The sequence below is a fragment of the Heptranchias perlo genome, chromosome 18 (genome assembly GCF_035084215.1).
Source record: "Heptranchias perlo isolate sHepPer1 chromosome 18, sHepPer1.hap1, whole genome shotgun sequence".
Classification (NCBI taxonomy): domain Eukaryota; kingdom Metazoa; phylum Chordata; class Chondrichthyes; order Hexanchiformes; family Hexanchidae; genus Heptranchias; species Heptranchias perlo.
The window spans coordinates 905,029-923,533 of record NC_090342.1 but is presented as its reverse complement, the minus strand read 5'-3'; the positions used below and the strand labels follow the sequence as shown (position 1 = coordinate 923,533).

At 51.1% G+C, this 18,505-nt stretch overlaps 1 protein-coding gene across 1 annotated transcript; it reads left to right on the top strand.

Moving 5' to 3' along the window:
• The first annotated feature begins 2,740 nt into the window (after positions 1–2,740).
• LOC137334486 (lysoplasmalogenase TMEM86A-like) lies at positions 2,741–17,729 on the top strand. Its single transcript, XM_067999187.1, has 3 exons — positions 2,741–2,813; positions 10,756–10,945; positions 16,478–17,729. Exons 1-3 carry the CDS (start codon positions 2,799–2,801, stop codon positions 16,900–16,902), a joined length of 630 nt encoding a protein of 209 aa, XP_067855288.1. The 5' UTR covers positions 2,741–2,798; the 3' UTR covers positions 16,903–17,729.
• Positions 17,730–18,505: the final 776 nt, after the last annotated feature.

Genomic DNA, 18,505 nt, shown 5'->3' with positions numbered 1-18,505 from the left:
CCTTTCCCCTGACCCGCTGCACTGGTCCTTTCCCCTGACCCGCTGCACTGGTCCTTTCCCCTGACCCGCTGCACTGGTCCTTTCCTCTGACCCGCTGCACTGGTCCTTTCCCCTGACCCGTTGCACTGGCCCTTTCCTCTGACCCGCTGCACTGGTCCTTTCCCCTGACCCGCTGCACTGGTCCTTTCCCCTGACCCGCTGCACTGGTCCTTTCCCCTGACCCGCTGCACTGGTCCTTTCCCCTGACCCGCTGCACTGGTCCTTTCCCCTGACCCGCTGCACTGGTCCTTTCCTCTGACCCGCTGCACTGGTCCTTTCCCCTGACCCGCTGCACTGGTCCTTTCCCCTGACCCGCTGCACTGGTCCTTTCCTCTGACCCGCTGCACTGGTCCTTTCCCCTGACCCGCTGCACTGGCCCTTTCCCCTGACCCGCTGCACTGGTCCTTTCCCCTGACCCGCTGCACTGGTCCTTTCCCCTGACCCGCTGCACTGGTCCTTTCCCCTGACCCGCTGCACTGGTCCTTTCCCCTGACCCGCTGCACTGGCCCTTTCCCCTGACCCGCTGCACTGGCCCTTTCCCCTGACCCGCTGCACTGGCCCTTTCCCCTGACCCGCTGCACTGGTCCTTTCCCCTGACCCGCTGCACTGGCCCTTTCCCCTGACCCGCTGCACTGGCCCTTTCCCCTGACCCGCTGCACTGGTCCTTTCCCCTGACCCGCTGCACTGGTCCTTTCCCCTGACCCGCTGCACTGGCCCTTTCCTCTGACCCGCTGCACTGGTCCTTTCCCCTGACCCGCTGCACTGGCCCTTTCCCCTGACCCGCTGCACTGGTCCTTTCCCCTGACCCGCTGCACTGGTCCTTTCCCCTGACCCGCTGCACTGGTCCTTTCCCCTGACCCGCTGCACTGGCCCTTTCCCCTGACCCGCTGCACTGGCCCTTTCCCCTGACCCGCTGCACTGGTCCTTTCCCCTGACCCGCTGCACTGGTCCTTTCCCCTGACCCGCTGCACTGGCCCTTTCCCCTGACCCGCTGCACTGGTCCTTTCCCCTGACCCGCTGCACTGGTCCTTTCCCCTGACCCGCTGCACTGGCCCTTTCCTCTGACCCGCTGCACTGGTCCTTTCCCCTGACCCGCTGCACTGGTCCTTTCCCCTGACCCGCTGCACTGGTCCTTTCCCCTGACCCGCTGCACTGGTCCTTTCCCCTGACCCGCTGCACTGGCCCTTTCCCCTGACCCGCTGCACTGGCCCTTTCCTCTGACCCGCTGCACTGGTCCTTTCCCCTGACCCGCTGCACTGGTCCTTTCCCCTGACCCGCTGCACTGGTCCTTTCCCCTGACCCGCTGCACTGGCCCTTTCCCCTGACCCGCTGCACTGGTCCTTTCCTCTGACCCGCTGCACTGGTCCTTTCCTCTGACCCGCTGCACTGGTCCTTTCCTCTGACCCGCTGCACTGGTCCTTTCCCCTGACCCGCTGCACTGGTCCTTTCCCCTGACCCGCTGCACTGGTCCTTTCCTCTGACCCGCTGCACTGGTCCTTTCCCCTGACCCGCTGCACTGGTCCTTTCCCCTGACCCGCTGCACTGGCCCTTTCCTCTGACCCGCTGCACTGGTCCTTTCCCCTGACCCGCTGCACTGGTCCTTTCCCCTGACCCGCTGCACTGGTCCTTTCCCCTGACCCGCTGCACTGGCCCTTTCCCCTGACCCGCTGCACTGGCCCTTTCCTCTGACCCGCTGCACTGGTCCTTTCCCCTGACCCGCTGCACTGGTCCTTTCCCCTGACCCGCTGCACTGGTCCTTTCCCCTGACCCGCTGCACTGGCCCTTTCCCCTGACCCGCTGCACTGGTCCTTTCCTCTGACCCGCTGCACTGGTCCTTTCCTCTGACCCGCTGCACTGGTCCTTTCCTCTGACCCGCTGCACTGGTCCTTTCCCCTGACCCGCTGCACTGGTCCTTTCCCCTGACCCGCTGCACTGGTCCTTTCCTCTGACCCGCTGCACTGGTCCTTTCCCCTGACCCGCTGCACTGGTCCTTTCCCCTGACCCGCTGCACTGGCCCTTTCCTCTGACCCGCTGCACTGGTCCTTTCCCCTGACCCGCTGCACTGGTCCTTTCCCCTGACCCGCTGCACTGGTCCTTTCCCCTGACCTGCTGCACTGGTCCTTTCCCCTGACCCGCTGCACTGGCCCTTTCCCCTGACCCGCTGCACTGGCCCTTTCCTCTGACCCGCTGCACTGGTCCTTTCCCCTGACCCGCTGCACTGGTCCTTTCCCCTGACCCGCTGCACTGGTCCTTTCCCCTGACCTGCTGCACTGGTCCTTTCCCCTGACCCGCTGCACTGGCCCTTTCCCCTGACCCGCTGCACTGGCCCTTTCCTCTGACCCGCTGCACTGGTCCTTTCCCCTGACCCGCTGCACTGGTCCTTTCCCCTGACCCGCTGCACTGGTCCTTTCCCCTGACCCGCTGCACTGGCCCTTTCCCCTGACCCGCTGCACTGGTCCTTTCCCCTGACCCGCTGCACTGGTCCTTTCCCCTGACCCGCTGCATTGGCCCTTTCCTCTGACCCGCTGCACTGGTCCTTTCCCCTGACCCGCTGCACTGGCCCTTTCCCCTGACCCGCTGCACTGGTCCTTTAATGAAGCGGCGATGAGAACTCACAATATTATAAACAATGAACAAGTTCGGTTAAAACTAATTCGAAATCTGAGGTCAAAGGTGGCTGATGGTGGTGACGTCACGGGTCACGGTCACCCTGGAAACAGCGGGTTCATCAATGGCGGAATTCGCATTTACAAAAATCAATGACATTTCTCAAGGTCGGTCTGAAGCCGCGAGTTTATTTACAATAATCAGAGGCTCGGTGCGGGAATCGGGTCTTTATTCCGGTTGTTCACTGAAGTTTAGGCGGGAGGTGATCCGGGACCGAGAATAAAACTCAACATCCTCCAGACCCGAGGGAAGTATAAACTCCAACAGTGGTCGCCAGGCTCTGCTCACCACTGTTCACCACTGCTCACTACTGTTCACCACTGCTCACTACTGTTCACCACTGTTCACTACTGTTCACCGCTCACTGTTGTTCACTCACTGTTTCTTCACTGTTCACTGTTGATACCAATGCGATTATTTAGCAATGTCGTGAGCTCAGTCTGACACCCGAAACTCCCCTTAACCTCCTTCCAATGTGCTTTGAAGAGACGGAATCCCTTTCCGGGCTAAAAATAGGTTTCATGAGATTAATGTTCGCTTTGGGGACCGAGTCTGATAAGAATTGTTGGGTTTCGGGGTCTCTCGGATAGTCTCTAATTCTCAACATCCAGGAGCAAATCCTGGCCCAGGGTGAGATCAGTATCTCGGGTCTGAGCAGAAATCTGATTATTATTGTACATTTAACTTTCTGGGTGTGACCTGGACCTGGCCTGATCTCCTTGTTTTATAAAGCAGTAGAATATCAGGCTTTAAACCAGTGAACCCAGTCAGTGAAAGACAAACAGCAGTTCACACTCTTTTACAGAACTGAAAACATGTTCCCTCCTTGGGTAGAAAATAACAAAAGTTGTTCCACTTCTCTGACTCTGCTGATGTTCTAAACATGGACTCGTATCTGTCGGGTAACGAACTTGCATCGAAATGGGTTTGAAGTGAAGTCACTGATGGACAAACATTTGCGTATAGAAAGATCCCACAAACAGCAGAGATAAATGACTATTCTGTCCAAGGGATGTTGGTTGAGGGATAAATATTGACCAGGACACCTGAGAGAACTCCCCAGCTCTTCAAATGTAACCATTGGATCTTTACCATCGCCAACAATGTCGCACTCCCTCAGTCCTGCACCGAAGTGTTAGTTCAGGTCCTGGAGTGGGACATAAACCCAGAAACCTTCGAGCACAGGCAAGGGAGCTCCTAGGGACCAGTCACGCTCCCCCTGGCCAGGCATTAGCATTCTCCAGCAACTCTCTGCATCAAGAAATTACTCCCAACCTCTCTCCTCACTCTCACTGACATCTTGAAAATAAGAATCCCTGATCACTGACTCCCCAACCAGCCTCACCGAGACCCAGATATCACACACCGAGTGCAGAGACACCAAGAGACCCACATATCTCACACCGAGTACAGAGACACGGAGAGACCCACATATCACACACCGAGTACAGAGACACGGAGAGACCCACATATCACACACCGAGTACAGAGACACGGAGAGACCCACATATCACACACCGAGTATAGAGACACGGAGAGACCCACATATCACACACCGAGTATAGAGACACGGAGAGACCCACATATCACACACCGAGTACAGAGACACGGAGAGACCCACATATCACACACCGAGTATAGAGACACGGAGAGACCCACATATCACACACCGAGTATAGAGACACGGAGAGACCCACATATCACACACCGAGTATAGAGACACGGAGAGACCCACATATCACACACCGAGTATAGAGACACGGAGAGACCCACATATCACACACCGAGTATAGAGACACGGAGAGACCCACATATCACACACCGAGTATAGAGACACCGAGAGACCCACATATCACACACCGAGTATAGAGACACCGAGAGACCCACATATCACACACCGAGTACAGAGACACCGAGAGACCCACATATCGCACACCAAGTACAGAGACACCGAGAGACCCACATATCGCACACCGATTATAGAGACAGCGAGAGACCCACATATCACACACCGAGTACAGAGATACCGAGAGACCCACATATCACACACCGAGTATAGAGACACGGAGAGACCCAGATATCACACACCGAGTGTAGAGACACTGAGAGACCCACATATCACACACCGAGTATAGAGATACCGAGAGACCCACATATCACACACCGAGTATAGAGACACGGAGAGACCCAGATATCACACACCGAGTGTAGAGACACCGAGAGACCCACATATCACACACCGAGTGCAGAGACACTGAGAGACCCACATATCACACACCGAGAGACCCACATATCACACACCGAGTGTAGAGACACCGAGAGACCCAGATATCACACACCGAGTGTAGAGACACCGAGAGACCCACATATCACACACCGAGTGTGGAGACACTGAGAGACCCACATATCACACACCGAGTACGGAGACACCGAGAGACCCACATATCACACACCGAGTGTAGAGACACCGAGAGACCCACATATCACACACCGAGTATAGAGACACCGAGAGACCCACATATCACACACCGAGTACAGAGACACCGAGAGACCCACATATCACACACCGAGTACAGAGACACCGAGAGACCCACATATCACACACCGAGTATAGAGACACCGAGAGACCCACATATCACACACCGAGTATAGAGACACCGAGAGACCCACATATCACACACCGAGTATAGAGACACCGAGAGACCCACATATCACACACCGAGTGTAGAGACACCGAGAGACCCACATATCACACACCGAGTATAGAGACACCGAGAGACCCACATATCACACACCGAGTGTAGACACCGAGAGACCCACATATCACACACCGAGTATAGAGAGACGGAGAGACCCACATATCGCACAGAGGGTATAGAGTCACTGATATTACACGCAGGGTATAGAGTCACTGATATCACACGCAGGGTATAGAGTCACTGATATTACACGCAGGGTATAGAGTCACTGATATCACACGCAGGGTATAGAGTCACTGATATCACACGGAGGGTATAGAGTCACTGATATCACACGGAGGGTATAGAGTCACTGATATTACACGCAGGGTATAGAGTCACTGATATCACACGCAGGGTATAGAGTCACTGATATCATACGGAGGGTATAGAGTCACTGATATCACACGCAGGGTATAGAGTCACTGATATCACACGGAGGGTATAGAGTCACTGATATTACACGCAGGGTATAGAGTCACTGATATCACACGCAGGGTATAGAGTCACTGATATCACACGGAGGGTATAGAGTCACTGATATCACACGGAGGGTATAGAGTCACTGATATCACACGGAGGGTATAGAGTCACTGATATCACACGGAGGATATAGAGTCACTGATATCACACACAGGGTATAGAGTCACTGATATCACACGGAGGTTATAGAGTCACTGATATGACACGGAGGGTATAGAGTCACTGATATCACACGGAGGGTATAGAGTCACTGATATCACACGCAGGGTATAGAGTCACTGATATCACACGGAGGGTATAGAGTCACTGATATCACACGCAGGGTATAGAGTCACTGATATCACACGGAGGGTATAGAGTCACTGATATCACACGGAGGGTATAGAGTCACTGATATCACACGCAGGGTATAGAGTCACTGATATCACACGGAGGGTATAGAGTCACTGATATCACACACAGGGTATAGAGTCACTGATATCACACACAGGGTATAGAGTCACTGATATCACACGGAGGGTATAGAGTCACCGATATCACACGCAAGGTATAGAGTCACTGATATCACACGCAGGGTATAGAGTCACTGATATCACACGCAGGGTATAGAGTCACTGATATCACACGCAGGGTATAGAGTCACTGATATCACACGCAGGATATAGAGTCACTGATATCACACGCAGGGTATAGAGTCACTGATATCACACGGAGGGTATAGAGTCACCGATATCACACGCAAGGTATAGAGTCACTGATATCACACGCAGGGTATAGAGTCACTGATATCACACGGAGGGTATAGAGTCACTGATATCACACGCAGGGTATAGAGTCACTGATATCACACGCAGGATATAGAGTCACTGATATCACACGGAGGGTATAGAGTCACCGATATCACACGCAAGGTATAGAGTCACTGATATCACACGCAGGGTATAGAGTCACTGATATCACACGCAGGGTATAGAGTCACTGATATCACACGCAGGGTATAGAGTCACTGATATCACACGCAGGATATAGAGTCACTGATATCACACGCAGGGTATAGAGTTACTGATATCACACGGAGGGTATAGAGTCACCGATATCACACGCAAGGTATAGAGTCACTGATATCACACGCAGGGTATAGAGTCACTGATATCACACGCAGGGTATAGAGTCACTGATATCACACGCAGGGTATAGAGTCACTGATATCACACGCAGGATATAGAGTCACTGATATCACACGCAGGGTATAGAGTCACCGATATCACACGGAGGGTATAGAGTCACCGATATCACACGCAAGGTATAGAGTCACTGATATCACACGCAGGGTATAGAGTCACTGATATCACACGCAGGGTATAGAGTCACTGATATCACACGCAGGGTATAGAGTCACTGATATCACACGCAGGGTATAGAGTCACTGATATCACACGCAGGATATAGAGTCACTGATATCACACGCAGGGTATAGAGTCACTGATATCACACGGAGGGTATAGAGTCACCGATATCACACGCAAGGTATAGAGTCACTGATATCACACGCAGGGTATAGAGTCACTGATATCACACGGAGGGTATAGAGTCACTGATATCACACGCAGGGTATAGAGTCACTGATATCACACGGAGGGTATAGAGTCACTGATATCACACGCAGGGTATAGAGTCACTGATATCACACGGAGGGTATAGAGTCACTGATATCACACGCAGGGTATAGAGTCACTGATATCACACGCAGGGTATAGAGTCACTGATATCACACGCAGGGTATAGAGTCACTGATATCACACGCAGGGTATAGAGTCACTGATATCACACGCAGGGTATAGAGTCACTGATATCACACGGAGGGTATAGAGTCACTGATATCACACGGAGGGTATAGAGTCACTGATATCACACGGAGGGTATAGAGTCACTGATATCACACGGAGGGTATAGAGTCACTGATATCACACACAGGGTATGGAGTCACTGATATCACACGGAGGTTATAGAGTCACTGATATCACACGGAGGGTATAGAGTCACTGATATTACACGCAGGGTATAGAGTCACTGATATCACACGGAGGGTATAGAGTCACTGATATCACACGGAGGTTATAGAGTCACTGATATCACACGGAGGATATAGAGTCACTGATATCACACACAGGGTATAGAGTCACTGATATCACACGCAAGGTATAGAGTCACTGATATCACACGCAGGGTATAGAGTCACTGATATCACACGCAGGGTATAGAGTCACTGATATCACACGCAGGGTATAGAGTCACTGATATCACACGCAGGGTATAGAGTCACTGATATCACACGCAGGATATAGAGTCACTGATATCACACGCAGGGTATAGAGTCACTGATATCACACGGAGGGTATAGAGTCACCGATATCACACGCAAGGTATAGAGTCACTGATATCACACGCAGGGTATAGAGTCACTGATATCACACGGAGGGTATAGAGTCACTGATATCACACGCAGGATATAGAGTCACTGATATCACACGCAGGGTATAGAGTCACTGATATCACACGGAGGGTATAGAGTCACCGATATCACACGCAAGGTATAGAGTCACTGATATCACACGCAGGATATAGAGTCACTGATATCACACGCAGGGTATAGAGTCACCGATATCACACGGAGGGTATAGAGTCACCGATATCACACGCAAGGTATAGAGTCACTGATATCACACGCAGGGTATAGAGTCACTGATATCACACGGAGGGTATAGAGTCACCGATATCACACGCAAGGTATAGAGTCACTGATATCACACGCAGGGTATAGAGTCACTGATATCACACGCAGGGTATAGAGTCACTGATATCACACGCAGGGTATAGAGTCACTGATATCACACGCAGGATATAGAGTCACTGATATCACACGCAGGGTATAGAGTCACCGATATCACACGGAGGGTATAGAGTCACCGATATCACACGCAAGGTATAGAGTCACTGATATCACACGCAGGGTATAGAGTCACTGATATCACACGCAGGATATGGAGTCACTGATATCACACGCAGGGTATAGAGTCACTGATATCACACGGAGGGTATAGAGTCACCGATATCACACGCAAGGTATAGAGTCACTGATATCACACGCAGGGTATAGAGTCACTGATATCACACGCAGGGTATAGAGTCACTGATATCACACGCAGGGTATAGAGTCACTGATATCACACGCAGGATATAGAGTCACTGATATCACACGCAGGGTATAGAGTCACTGATATCACACGGAGGGTATAGAGTCACCGATATCACACGCAAGGTATAGAGTCACTGATATCACACGCAGGGTATAGAGTCACTGATATCACACGGAGGGTATAGAGTCACTGATATCACACGCAGGGTATAGAGTCACTGATATCACACGCAGGGTATAGAGTCACTGATATCACACGCAGGATATAGAGTCACTGATATCACACGCAGGGTATAGAGTCACTGATATCACACGGAGGGTATAGAGTCACCGATATCACACGCAAGGTATAGAGTCACTGATATCACACGCAGGGTATAGAGTCACTGATATCACACGGAGGGTATAGAGTCACTGATATCACACGCAGGGTATAGAGTCACTGATATCACACGGAGGGTATAGAGTCACTGATATCACACGCAGGGTATAGAGTCACTGATATCACACGGAGGGTATAGAGTCACTGATATCACACGCAGGGTATAGAGTCACTGATATCACACGCAGGGTATAGAGTCACTGATATCACACGCAGGGTATAGAGTCACTGATATTACACGCAGGGTATAGAGTCACTGATATCACACGCAGGGTATAGAGTCACTGATATCACACGGAGGGTATAGAGTCACTGATATCACACGGAGGGTATAGAGTCACTGATATCACACGGAGGGTATAGAGTCACTGATATCACACGGAGGGTATAGAGTCACTGATATCACACACAGGGTATGGAGTCACTGATATCACACGGAGGTTATAGAGTCACTGATATCACACGGAGGGTATAGAGTCACTGATATTACACGCAGGGTATAGAGTCACTGATATCACATGGAGGGTATAGAGTCACTGATATCACACGGAGGTTATAGAGTCACTGATATCACACGGAGGATATAGAGTCACTGATATCACACACAGGGTATAGAGTCACTGATATCACACGCAAGGTATAGAGTCACTGATATCACACGCAGGGTATAGAGTCACTGATATCACACGCAGGGTATAGAGTCACTGATATCACATGGAGGTTATAGAGTCACTGATATCACACGGTGGGTATAGAGTCACTGATATCACACGCAGGGTATAGAGTCACTGATATCACATGGAGGTTATAGAGTCACTGATATCACACGCAGGGTATAGAGTCACTGATCTCACACGGAGGGTATAGAGTCACTGATATCACACGCAAGGTATAGAGTCACTGATATCACACGCAGGGTATAGAGTCACTGATATCACACGCAGGGTATAGAGTCACTGATATCACACGGAGGTTATCGAGTCACTGATATCACACGCAGGGTATAGAGTCACTGATATCACACGGAGGGTATAGAGTCACTGATATCACACGGTGGGTATAGAGTCACTGATATCACACGCAGGGTATAGAGTCACTGATATCACATGGAGGTTATAGAGTCACTGATATCACACGCAGGGTATAGAGTCACTGATATCACACTGTTAGTCGACGGGTTGTTTGGTGTCAGTGATGAACTCGTGTATAGTGAGCAGGATTGTACTGAACGCTTTGCTCTCTGACTGCAGTTGGTTCTGCCCTTTGCTCTGGCTCTCTTGGTGAGGTACGAGTATGGATTACCTGAAGACCCCCCAGACCAGTTGAAGGGGCTACTCAAGTGTCTCCCAATCCTTGTCCTTATCGCCGGAGTCCTGGAGAATCAGCATGGAAATGATTTCTCTCTCAGACTATCAGCAGGACTGGGATTTGCTGCTGCAGGTGAGCACAAAGACTCATCGCATCGAGTGAAATGATGATGATAGCCAGCGGTAATTTCAGTCCAGACTCAGAGACCGAGGCCATTTCAAAACAAGAGCTTTAAACATTGGTCTGGAAATTTTTTTCCCATCAGTAATATTGTACAGCACAGCGTAGAATATTCGATTATTATTTCTATTGAGGATACGTTGACTGTTTCCTCTCGATCTTTCTGACTAAAAATGTTCTTATCATAGTATCATTGTATAATTAAGCACAGAAGAAGGCCATTCGGTCCATCGTGCCTGTGCTGGCTCTTTGAAAGAGCTATCCAATTAGTCCCACACCCCTGCTCTTACCCCAAAGCCCTGTAAATTTTTTCCCTTCAAACCTTGAAATTATACCCTCTATACCCAAGTCCAGGTAATTAAAATATATCAAAACGAGCAGTGGTCCTAATACTGACCCCTGGGAAACACCATTCTATACTTCCCTCTAGTTTGAAAAACAACTGTTCACCACAACTCTCTGCTTTCTGTCCCTTCGTCACTCTGCCACTGTCCCTTTAATCACATGGGCTTTAATTTTGCTAAGTAGACAGTTCAGGTGGAGAGAGAGTGGGTGATCACCAGACAGACCAGGAGGAACAGGCAGGCAGTGCACGAGCCCCCTGAGAGTGTGGCACTCACAAACCGGTATTCAGTGTTGAATAGCAGTGAGGGTGTTGACACCACGGGGAGTGTAGTCAGGAGCAAATCCACCGCACCGTGGGAGATTCGGCTGCACGAGGGGGGCGGGGGGCAAAAGAAATGCAGTTGTTATAGGGGATTCAATAGTCGGGGGATAGACGGGCGTTTCTGCAACCGCAGACATGCGTCCCGTAGAGTGTGTTGCCTCCCTGGTTCCAGGGTGAAGGACATCACTGAGAGGGTGCAGAACATTTTGAGAGGGAAGGTGAACAGCCAGAAGTCGTGGTTCATGTGGGAATCAATGACATAGGAAGGGAAAGGGACGAGGTCCTGCAGTCAGAGTTTCAGGAGCTCAGGAAGAAGTTAAAAAGCAGGACCTCAAAAGTAGTAATCTCTGAATTACTCCCAGTGCCACATGCCAGTGAGTATAGGAATAGTCGGATAAGACAGGTTAATGTGTGGCTGGAGCAATGGTGCAGGAGGGAGGGCTTCAGATTCCTGGGGCATTGGGACCAGTTCTAGGGCAGGAGGGATCTGTTCAAGATGGATGGGTTGCACCTCAACCGGGCTGGGACCAATGCCCTTGTGGGATGTTAACTAGTGCTGTGGGGGAGAGTTTAAACTAATTTGGCTGGGGAATGGGCACCAGGGTGAAACATTAGAGTGGAGAAACAAGGTGCACAGAGGACTGGGAAAGACAAATAACACTAGAGTAAAGAGTAGTTCAGAAATAGGAGGGAACAGACAAGCAAGGCAGTCAAAGATGAGTTGGAATGCATATGTGTAAATGCACGTAGCGTGATAAATAAGGTTGGTGAGCTGAAGGCATAAGTCGCCACATGGGACTATGATATAGTGGCAATAACAGAGAGCTGGCTCAAAGAAGGGGAGGATTGGGTAATTAATATTCCCGGCTACAAGGTATTCAGGAAAGATAGGGAAGGGAAGAAATGAGGAGGGGGGATGGCAGTATTGATCAAAGAAACTATTATAGCACTGGAAAGGGATGATGTAGTTGAGGGGTCAAAGACAGAATCGATTTGGTTAGAATTAAGGAACAATACAGGAGCTATTACACTACTGGGTGTATATTTTAGGCCACCAAATACTGGGAAGGAGATAGAGGAGCAAATTTGCAGGTAAATTACAGAAAGATGCAAAAACTATAGAGTTGTGATAATGTGAGTTGGCTATGATAGATTGGGGAACTTTACTAAAAGGGATGACGGTGGATAGGCAATGGCTAATATTTAAAGAACGTGTGCAGGAATTACAACAATTATTCATTCCTGTCTGACGCAAAAATAAAACAGGAAAGGTGGCTCAACCGTGGCTTACAAAAGAAATTAGGGATAGTATTAGATCCAAAGAGGAGACATATAAAATTGCCAGAAAAAGCGGCAAGCCTGAGGATTGGGAATAGTTCAGAATTCAGCAAAGGAGGACAAAGAGATTGATTAAGAGGAGAAAAATAGAGTATGAGAGTAAACTAGCAGGGAACATAAAAACTGACTGTAAAAGCTTCTATAAATATGTCAAGAGAAAAAGATTAGTGAAGACAAATGTAGGTCCCTTACAGTCAGAAATGGGGGAAATTATAATGGGGAACAAAGAAATGGCAGAACAATTAAACACATACTTTGGTTCTGTCTTCACAAAGGAGGTCACAAATAATCTCCCAAAAATGTTAGGGAACCAAGGGCCGAGTGAGAGGGAGGAACTGAAGGAAATCAGTATTAGTAAGAAAATAGTGCTCGAGAAATTAATGGGGCTAAAGGCTGACAAATCCCCAGGGCCTGATAATCTACATCCCAGAGTACTAAAGGAAGTGGCCCTGGAAATAGTGGATGCATTGGTGATCATCTTCCAAAATTCTATCGACTCTGGAACAGTTCCTACAGATTGGAGGGTGGCAAATGTAACCCCACTATTTAAAAACGGAGGGAGAGAAAAAACAGGGAATTACAGACCAGTTAGCCGAACATCAGTAGTGGGGAAAATGCTAGAGTCTATTATAAAAGATGTGATAACAGAACACTTGGAGGGCATTAACGGGATTGGACAAAGTCAGCATGGGTTTATGAAAGGGAAATCATGCTTTAACAAATCTACTGGAGTTTTTTGAGGATGCAGCTAGTAGAATAGATAGGGGAGAACCAGTGGATGTGGTGTACTTGGATTTTCAGAAGGCTTTTGATAAGGTCCCACACAAGAGGTTAGTGTGCAAAATTAAAGCACATGGGATTGGGGGGAATATACTGGCATGGATTGAGAATTGGTTGACAGACAGGAAACAGAGAGTAGGAATAAACGGGTCTTTACATTCTCCTTAAATTCACCTTGCAGGATCTCATCCCTTTTTTTACCTATGTCGTTGGTACCGATATGGACCACGACTACTGGCTGTTCACCGTCCCCCTCCAGAATGCCCTGCAGCCGCTCCGTGACATCCTTGACCCTAGCACCAGGGAGACAACATACCATCCTGGAGTCACGTTTACGGCCGCAGAAATGCCTATCTGTTCCCCTTACAATTGAATCCCCTATCACTATAGCCCTGCCACTCTTCTTCCTCCCCTCCTGTGCAGCAGAGCCACCCGTGGTGCCCCGAACTTGGCTCTTGCTGCATTCCCCTGATAAGCCATCTCCCCCAACAGTATCCAAAGCAGAATATCTGTTTGAGAGGGAGATGGCCCCAGGGGACTCCTGCTCTACCTGCCTAGTCCTTTTACTCTGCCTGGCGGTCACCCATTTCCTTTCTGCCTGCGTAATCTTTACCTGCGGTGTGACCACCTCACTGAACGTGCTATCCACGATAGTCTCAGCATCGCGGATGCTCCACAGTGAATCCACCCGCAGCTCCAGCTCCGAAATACGGTTAGCCAGTAGCTGCAGCTGGACACACTTCCTGCACACATGGTCGCCAGGGACACTGGTAGTGTCCATGACTTCCCACATAGTGCAGGAGGAGCATATCACGGGTGCGAGCTGTGCTGCCATGACTTGCCTTGGACTCTCAGACTCTCCTCCCGCTCTCGGTCTCTCCTTTTATACTGTGCTCACCTCTCGGACTCTCCTGCCTCACCTGTGACGTCGCACAGTAGTTTTCTCTTGTTGCAGGTCTGCTGCTGCTTTTATTCCCAAATCTCAGTCTTCTGCTGCTCAGGTCCACTGCCGCTCTGGGGAAAAAGTTAGGAAAAGCAAAGCAAAGCAGCACCTCCTTCCCCGAACTCCCACACTCACCAAACTCTCAGCATTTCACACTGTGTTGGCCGCATTCCGTGCTGTCGCACTCTCTCACCCTCACTCCCCCGTGTGTTAAACTCTCACCCTCACTCCCCTGTGTGTTAAACTCTCTCTCACCCTTACTCCCCCGTGTGTTAAATCCTCACCCTCACTCCCCTGTGTGTTAAACTCTCTGTCCCCCTCACTCCCCCGGGTTTTAAACACTCTCTCACCCTCACTCTCCCATGTGTTAAACTCTCCCTCACCCTCACTCTCTCGTGTGTTATACTCTCTCTCACCCTCACTCCCCCGTGTGTTAAACTCTCTCTCACTCTCAGGGAGTGCTGCACTGTCGGAGGGCCATAAAAACATAGAAAATAGGAGCAAGAGTAGGCCATTTGGCCCTTCAGGCCTGCTCCGCCATTCAAAATGATCATGGCTGATCGTCTAACTCAGTACCCTGTTCCTGCTTTTTCCCCATATCCCTTGATCCCTTTAGCATTAAGAAATATATCTGTCTCCTTCTTGAATACATCTAATGACTTGGCCTCCACTGCCTTCTGTGGTAGAGAATTCCACAGGTTCATCACCCTCTGAGTGAAGAAATTTCTCCTCATCTCGGTTCTAAATGGCATACCCCGTATCCTGAGACTGTGACCCCTGGTTCTGGACTCCCCAGCCATTGGGAACATCCTCCCTGCATCTAGTCTGTCCGGTCCTGTTAGAATTTTATATGTTTCGATGAGATCACCTCTCATTCTTCTAAACTGTAGTGAATATAGGCCGAGTCGACCCAATCTCTCCTCATACATCAGTCCTGCCATCTCAGGAATCAGTCTGGTAAACCTTGGTTGCACTCCCTCCATGGCAAGGACATCCTTCCTCAGATAAGGAGATCAAAACTGCACACAATACTCCAGATGTGGTCTAAACAAGGCCCTGCTCCTGTACTCAAATCCTCTTGCAATGAAGGCCAACGTACCATTCGCAGTCAGTACTGAGGGAGCGCTGCATCGTCGGAGGGTCAGTACTGAGGGAGCGCTGCATCGTCGGAGGGTCAGTACTGAGGGAGCGCTGCATCGTCGGAGGGTCAGTACTGAGGGAGCGCCGCACTCTCGGAGGGTCAGTACTGACGGAGAGCTGCACTCTTGGAGGGTCAGTAGAGGGAGCGCAGCACTGTCAGAGGGGCAGGACTGAGGGAACGCTGCACTGTCGGATGGGTGGTACTGAGGGAGGGCAGCACTCTCGGAGGGTCAGTACTGAGGGAGCGCAGCACTGTCAGAGGGGCAGGACTGAGGGAACGCTGCACTGTCGGATGGGTGGTACTGAGGGAGGGCAGCACTCTCGGAGGGTCAGTACTGAGGGAGTGCTGCACTGTCAGAGGGGCAGTACTGAGGGAGAGCTGCAGTCTCGGAGGGTCAGTACTGAGGGAGTGCTGCGCTGTCGGAGGGTCAGTACTGAGGGAGCGCTGCAATGTCGGAGGGTCAGTACTGAGGGAGCGCTGCACTATCGGAGGGTCAGTACTGAGGGAGCGCTGCACTGTCGGAGGGGCAGTACTGAGGGAGTGGAATTTATAGAACGTGTGATTGTAACTTTACTACAGGATGTGTCTCAATTCTTTTTCACTTTTCCCTTGCAGGTGACCTGTGTCAGCTCTACAAAGGTCAGCACTTTATTCATGGGACCATCTGTTTTGGGATTGCGTACTGTTTGTACACTGCGGCGTTTGGACTGAGGGGGGACAATCTGTCCCTGGGTTGTTTGATTTGCCTTGTGGCGATATCGATTTATTACATTGTGTCTCCGGGGATAAAGGGACTGACTCGTCCGGCCGCCTTCGTGTATACGCTGCCGATCCTCGCCATGATCTGGAGGTCAACGGCTTGGTGGAGAGGTTCTCGCCACAACAGCAGTTCTTGTGCCATGTTTGGTGCCATCACACTTGCCCTGTCCGACGTTGTCCTTTCAAATCACTTATTTCAGTTCCCGGTCCCTCACAGTAACTTCCTGGTCAGTTCCTCGTACTACACTGGGCAGCTCCTCATCGCGATGTCAGCCTTTTAGACCCTGTCATCAACAGAAAACATTTACTCATTTTAAACTTTGGTCTTTTAATTTCTAATTTCCCCCCTGCCCTTATCCCAAAGACCCTTTCCTCAGCAGGGGGGGGGGCTGAGAGACCCTCCCACAGACCAGCTTTCATTCCTCTTTGAGCCCTGAGGTTGATCTCAGGATTTCTGTCGGTGCCGACAAGCCCCAGGTCTGGGGAGGAATATTCCAAATCGCTGCTTCCTCCCCGTCGCAGAGGCTGAAAATATGGAGTTTGTTTCACCCCCCGAGGGCTCCCCCCCAGGGCCCCCCTCCCCCTGCCCCCCCCCCCCCCAGGGCCCCCCTCCCCCCGAGGGCTCCCCCCCAGGGCCTCCCCCCAGGGCCCCCTCCCCCCGAAGGCTCCCCCCCAGGGCCCCCCTCCCCCTGCCCCCCCCAGGGCCTCCCCCCAGGCCCCCCCTCCCCCCAAGGGCCCCCCTCCCCCCGAGGGCTCCCCCCAGAGCCCCCCTCCGCCCTGCCCTACCCCACCCCAGAGCCCCCCTCCCCCTCCTCCCCAGGGCCCCCCTGCCCCCCCACCCTGGCCCGAGCCCACCACACTCCCTGGTTATGGTGTTGCTTTAAATGGGAACAACAGCTGGGAAAGTGAGACGTTAACCAGCTAAACTCAGGATTCCCGATTTAACCGTTTTAACCAATAGCTGAAACAAATGTGAATTTATGACGTGTGATGGAGCTGTTGTCAATGGACATCCCATAAATCCAATCCTATCCATGTCTTGAAACCAGAGATTTTATAACCTGCTCGATCAGATCCGGTCAAATAAAAGTCCTGAGTTTGAGAGGAATGCTGGGAGTGATCTTGGGGAATTAAGTTTTGGGAGAAATCCTTCATTTATCAACATCACCGTTTAATTATTTGAAATAAGATAAAGCAAAGAAAAAGCCTTTTCAAATAGAGGCTCAAATTACTGTCTGTGGGCACATCTGGCCCCCAAATCCCCAACCCCCGTAATCCAGCGCCCACCCAATGGACGGTCACCCTCTGCCCCCTCACCCAATGGACGGTCACCCTCTGCCCCCTCACCCAATGGACGGTCACCCTCTGCCCCCCTCATCCGATGGACGGTCACTCACTGACCCTCCTCACTTGATGGTTGGTCACTCACTGACCCCCCCCTTACCCAATGGATGGTCACTCACTGACCCCCCCTTACCCAATGGATGGTCACTCACTGACCCCCCCTTACCCAATGGATGGTCACTCACTGACCCCCCCCCTTATCCAATGGGCGGTCATTCGCTGCCCCTCCTCAGCCGATGGATGGTCACTCACTGCCCCTCCTCACCCGATGGACGGTCACTCACTGCCTCTCCTCACCTGATGGACGGTCACTCACTGCCTCTCCTCACCCGATGGGCGGTCACTCACTGCCCCTCCTCACCCGATGGGTGGTCACTCACTGCCCCTCCTCACCCGATGGACGGTCACTCACTGCCCCTCCTCACCCGATGGACGGTCACTCACTGACCCTCCTCACCTGATGGATGGTCACTCACTGCCCCTCCTCACCAGCTCACTGCCTGTGGGGTGACCATTTCCTGGGTCTTGTGATCCAAGAGC

Bases quoted from the DNA above. Each gene is read 5' to 3' on its own strand.
- LOC137334486 (XM_067999187.1), top strand. The intron at 10,946-16,477 runs GTGAGCACAAAG...TTTCCCTTGCAG, and splicing joins ACTGGGATTTGCTGCTGCAG to GTGACCTGTGTCAGCTCTAC.